The sequence below is a fragment of the Protomyctophum parallelum genome (assembly GCF_964188405.1).
Source record: "Protomyctophum parallelum genome assembly, chromosome: 4".
In the NCBI taxonomy this organism is placed as follows: Eukaryota; Metazoa; Chordata; class Actinopteri; order Myctophiformes; family Myctophidae; genus Protomyctophum; species Protomyctophum parallelum.
In genome coordinates, this window is record NC_139700.1 from 57,559,126 (window position 1) to 57,565,272 (window position 6,147).

Below are 6,147 nucleotides of genomic sequence, written 5' to 3' on the forward strand. Positions count from 1 at the left end.
TAGAGAACCATTACCCGCCACTATGGGGTGCCCTGGAACAGGTGTTGTACAACTCTTGTGGATTTTAGGTAGAGTATCCAAAATAGGTCGGATAGGGTGTTCACATACCATGAATTTGTACTCTTCTTTAGATATAAATTGATCAAACAAATCTATCTATCTGTCTAATGTACTTTTAATTTCATTAGAGAATTAAATAGTAGGGTCACATGTCAACATGGTATAATATTCTGCATTGCCAAGCTTTAATTTCTATTGTATTGATTATTGGTCCTGTATAGGACTATAGCAGCACCTTTATCAGCTCTACAGATAATTATAGATAGATCATTAGACAATTCTTGCAAAGCATTTCTCTCTTGGAAGGATAGATTAGAATGGCAATGGTTAATGGTCTCATTAGGGGAAAACATAGAAGTCACATCTTGGTCAACTAACCTACAGAAAGTATTCACAGAAGGGTTAAATACAGGAGGAACAAACGCACTTTTGGGCTTGAACTTCTTAGACGTGTGGCCGTCGGTTGCAGGTTCCTCTGCTCTCCTTAGTTGTGGAGAGAGAGGTGGATTGTCTGTAGTGCTATCTTTGTTGAAGAAGGCTTTAACCCATTCTGAACGGTGAACCCATTTTGGTGTCAGCATCATGTTATGCTTTAGCTATTGAAAAATAGCAGATCTACAAGCTCATATCGCGCCACCGAGTGGCGCGCTACGAGCTTGTAGGTCTGCTATTTTTGAAAAATCGAAGAGCGACTGACATTTCTAGAATCTGATCTCAGGTCAGAATGGGTTAATCAGACCAGTGTGTGTCCAGTGCGGAAATCTCGTATGAATCTGATCTCGGGTCAGAATGGGTTAAGTTTAATCGTTCTGAAATTTTTAAACAGTTCAACTTTAGTAGTGAATGGGTTAGCCTTTTGTGACGGTACAAATGACAGCCCTTTAGAAAGGACAGACATTTCTTCGGCATTTAATTGCCTAGTAGATATAAGTTAATAACGTTGGAGACAGCTAGGCTGTTTCTTGGACCCGCCTGTGTCTCTTACCTCCCCGACGGGTCGGTCTTTTGCCTTTGATCTCGTTGTGTAGCGTTGACCAAAAGGACGCGGCCGGGTGGCTGCGTTAGCGGCTCCCCGTTCTTCTGAAGATGTGACGGTGAAACCATCTGCTCATCGCTGCTGTGTTCTGAATGATCTGCGTGCTCCTCCAGACATCCACTTGTCTGTGACTATTTAAAGAAGTCACTTTTACCCATTCTGATCTGAGATCAGATTCATACGAGGTTTCCACTGGACACACACTGGTCTGATTAACCCTTTCTGACCTGAGATCAGTTTCTAAAAATGTCAGTCGTTCTTCGATTTTTCAAAAATAGCAGACCTACAAGCTCGTAGCGCGCCACTCGGTGGCGCGCTATGAGCTTGTAGATCTGATATTTTTCAATAGGTAAAGCACGACATGATGCTAACACCAAAATGGGTTCCCGTTCAGAATGGGTTAAAGAAGTCACTTTCATAAATGTAAGTCCAGAGTCAAACAGTTGGATAGAACCGATCTCCTAAGCCCTAAATCGTCTTCCGTCTCAACAGGTCAAAGAATAGTTTTGTCTAGCACATTTTCTCCTATTTCTCAACATATTGGCATATACTCTCCAGTGACCCTTCTATAGGTAAAACCTTTTCTACTCCTCCTATCGTTGCAAATAAAAGGTGTAAGAACCTAATAGACAAACTTGTTAAAAATGATATTTATGTACAGCCTCAACATTTCATGTCCTCACTACCCTCAGGTAACTTCCCATGTAACAACTGTCTTAACTGCAACGCCATGATCAAAGGGGAGGATTTTTTACATCCTAAAAAAAAATAAAGTAAAAGGGAAAAAATGTTGTCTATCTCCTAAAATGTCCCTGTGGCTTTTGCTATATAGGAAAAACTAAACGAGAATTAAGAACCAGAATCACTGAACATAAAAGCAATATCAGGACAAAAGAAGAAAAATCCCCCATAGCTAGACACTTCAACAGCACTGGACATGACATTATGTACCCTGAGGTTTCAATCAACCCTTTAAAGAGAGGTGGGGACAGAGATCGGGTATTATTACAACGCTAAGCATTTTGGATCCATTTCTTAAACACTGTATTTCCTAAAGGTCTAAATGAAGAATTGGTGTTAAACTGTTTTCTATGAATAACTTTTCTTGTAATGTGGATTCTGAAATAAGACACTGGCTACGTTTACATGAGCAGTTAAATCCCCTTTTCATTCCGAAAAAGTTCAATCCTATTAAACGTTGTTATGTAAACACCTACAAAAACTTACATCCGAATGAAAACGCTCGATGCGATTTCAAAACCATTCCGATGTCACTGGCCGGATTACTCCGATGTTCAATGCGATTGAAAGAAAATTGGACTCATGTATACGCTGCTTCGGATGTAAGTTCATTCTGGTCTTTCTGAGCATGCTCATTTCCATTGCGCTCCAACTCCAAGGCGCTCATATCCAAGGCGCGCAGAGGAGTTTGCACATAGAGTGCGTTATTTCTTGCATTTTGCAGCTCCGAAATCCCCCCCAAAAAACGGTGAGCAGGCTGCAGCATGCAGTGATGATTGATGATCCCCCTGGTCTGTGAGTGTTCAAAGATCCAACCGTCCCGAGTTGATCATGATCACTGATCATTTTCAAATTATATAGTGCATCAGGGACTCACAGAAAGACAGTGGAGAGAGGACGCAATGCCGTCAGCCCGCGCACACACACACACACACACGCACGCACGCACGCACGCACGCACACACACACACACGCAGTCCCAAGAATACGCTATTATGTATTTATTATGTAAATGAATCCAATAGCCTTGTGAGGCGCGCAGCGAAAAGTTGATAAATGCGATGTTTTACTGCTTTGTGTGTGACTGTGTGTGTGTGTGTGTTCTCTCTCTCTCTCTCTGGTCCGGTGCTTACAGCGAGCGAGAGATGAAATGATCACATTTCGTCTGTAGGCTAATGTATTGTTGAGATAGGCTACTGAATGAACTGCCTATATTTTATGTGTCCAACAGATGGCGTAGTTTCACGTGAAATAACATGTGTCATGACGGAATGACCATTTCCCATGTAAACTCGCGGCAAAAAACGGATGTATTTTTTCGGAATGATCACCCTTCATGTAAACGTAGCCACTGATTTCTTACAATATGTATGTTCACTACTATGTATGTCTTTAATAATGTGACACGGCTGTATAGTCCCTTCTAATTGAAACAATTCTATATATCTATGTCATTTCCGTTGCTACTGCCAATTTTGACACTGACGAAGGCCTGCGCGCCGAAACGCGTTTGTCTGTCTGGTATGACTGCTGCTGCAGAGCACTATCTTTATTCATAAAGACTCTTAAGGCTCATACATAGTCTGGATTTTCGGTGGTGGGGTGACCACCGAACTACAACATGACGTCACTGAGGTGACCACCGAACTACAACATGACGTCACTGAGGTGACCACCGAACTACAACATGACGTCACTGAGGTGACCACCGAACTACAACATGACGTCACTGCGGTGACCACCGAACTACAACATGACGTCACTGCGGTGACCACCGAACTACAACATGACGTCACTGCGGTGACCACCGAACTACAACATGACGTCACTGCGGTGACCACCGAACTACAACATGACGTCACTGCGGTGACCACCGAACTACAACATGACGTCACTGCGGTGACCACCGAACTACAACATGACGTCACTGCGGTGACCACCGAACTACAACATGACGTCACTGCGGTGACCACCGAACTACAACATGACGTCACTGCGGTGACCACCGAACTACAACATGACGTCACGAGCCGCGGTGAAGAGCAAACCACCGCCACCGCTCCAGCCCTTCTCTCTGTTTTTACTCACCACCGCTCAACGTTATTTCAGCTCCGGTGGTCACCTCACCACCGGAGTGGTGGTCACCTCACCACCGAAAATCCAGACTATGAATAGGCCTTTACTCGACTGGAAGTGCGGATTTAATTCATTTTCTATATGTAGTTTTAGTAAAAACAGAGAGATGTGTTTGGGTGAGCGTGAGTCTCTTACCACCGCGGCTTAGTGACGGCATGTTGTAGTTTTAGTAAAAACAGAGAGGTGTGTTTGGGTGAGCGGTGAGTCTCTTACCACCGCGGCTCAGTGACGTCATGTTGTAGTTTTAGTAAAAACAGAGAGATGTGTTTGGGTCATGTTGTAGTTTTAGCGCGGCTCAGTGACATCATGTTGTAGTTTTAGCGCGGCTCAGTGACATCATGTTGTAGTTTTAGGTGGAACTGGACTATGAATAGGCCTTTAGTCTTTTTAGTCTATTGTTGTTTTAATATTGTTGTTGTTTTTTTCTCCCACAGAACGAAGACGTCCGTCCTCACATCAGAGATCGGTTTCGTTTACACGACCTGCTCCCTCCAGACTGACCCCCCCCCCCCCACACACACACACACACACACACACGCACACACACCATCCTGTGGTTCTGAATGTTTGGTCCAGGGACTCGCATTGGTTCCTTGAGGGGGTTCCAAATGGACCCGTACAGGTCTGTGACTCTGAGAGTGTAACACATGGAACCAAATGGACCCTTACGGCTCCATTTGGTTCCATGTGTTACACTCTCAGAGTCGAGGGGGGAGACCCAGAAGAAGTGATGAAGCTAATGTCACATACATATATAGTTTATATACACATATACCTATATATTATTTTCCCTTAAGACTTTTAAAGGCTGTTTCTTTAAACCTTTTTAGTACATTACATATTACATATTACATTACTTTGTATTCACTCTCTTTTATAAACCGTTGTGTTTGAAGCAGCTTTTCTGTTATATATCTAACTATTTCATTTATGCTTCTCTCCATTTGATGTAGGCGTTTGTCATTTAGAGAATGTGTCATTTAAAGAATGTATCTTTCGGGACAGAAATGCTATTTTAAAGCTATTATACTAAAGCCATAATGGCCAGATCAGGCCTTTGGAGACTTTGATTTGGGTGCGTCTCCATGTGGAGATGTTTTGGGGGTTGATTTGGGTGCGTCTCCATGTGGAGATGTTTTGGGGGGTTGATTTGGGTGCGTCTCCATGTGGAGATGTTTTGGGGGGTTCGAGGGATTGTACGGTTTTGTAAGTAACTGTAAAATCTATACATTTTTCTACAGCATAAGGAATAAATGATAATAAAAGGAAGGTTTCTCAAAGAGCCTTATTCAACAGGGACATTTACACATTCCTGCCTTCATGTGGGCGGCGGTGGCTCAGCGGTAGAGTGGCCGGTTCGAACCAGGGCTCCGTGTCGAAGTGTCCTTGAGCAAGACACTGAACCCCTGATTGCTCCTGATGTGCAGGTTGGTGCCTTGCATGGTTTTCCACCACCATCAGTGTGTGAATGGGTGAATGTAATGCACAGTGTATGAATGGGTGAATGTAATGCACAGTGTATGAATGGGTGAATGTAATGCACAATCTATGTAAAGCACCTTGGATAAAGGCGCAATATAAATGCACCATTTACTGTAGTGTACAGTACCTGTCTTCATTTGTGTATCGCGACTGTAGCTCACTTTTGGCTGATTGTCACGGGACTCCCTCTTTCACAGGCGTTTCGCCAGTTTTCACCTCGTTCAGTAGAACATACACACTGTTTCACCTCGTTCAGTAGAACTTCTGGACTCACCACAGCTCTCTCTCTGATCCATGTTCTGGATTCACCACAGCTATCTTTCCGCGCCAGATGGTAAGTATCGGCTAGTACAGATGCATCCATGTGATGATATGTCGTCAATATATAATATGAAATGTTTTGCGGGACATTTCGATTTGCCGAGGTAAGCGTGTTTGTGTGTGTGTGTGTGGTCATGATGTGATCAATATACAGTAGCCTACAGTGTTATAACATGTGATCAATATACAGTGGCCTACATTATTATAAATTAATACCACGACACAATGGATGCTGGATCTGTGCTCATGTAGCGACATTAAGGCATGATCGTCTATTTTAATCATTACGTGTGTGTGTTGACAAACGTTGGCCACATGCACATTATTTTATTTGAGGTTTGGGGACTAATAATTGATTCAGCATGAAGACT

The 6,147-nt window shown here is 43.1% G+C and overlaps 1 protein-coding gene across 1 annotated transcript in view; it reads left to right on the forward strand.

Moving 5' to 3' along the window:
* Window positions 1-5,232, forward strand: part of LOC310857666 (CTD small phosphatase-like protein 2-A) — a 45,334-nt gene extending 40,102 nt beyond the window's left edge. Inside the window, exon 14 of the mRNA XM_083763446.1 lies at window positions 4,408-5,232. Coding sequence (XP_083619572.1) covers window positions 4,408-4,473 — 66 coding nt within the window. The 3' untranslated portion in view covers window positions 4,474-5,232. The remainder of the gene's footprint in view (window positions 1-4,407) is intronic.
* The last annotated feature ends 915 nt before the right edge of the window (window positions 5,233-6,147 follow it).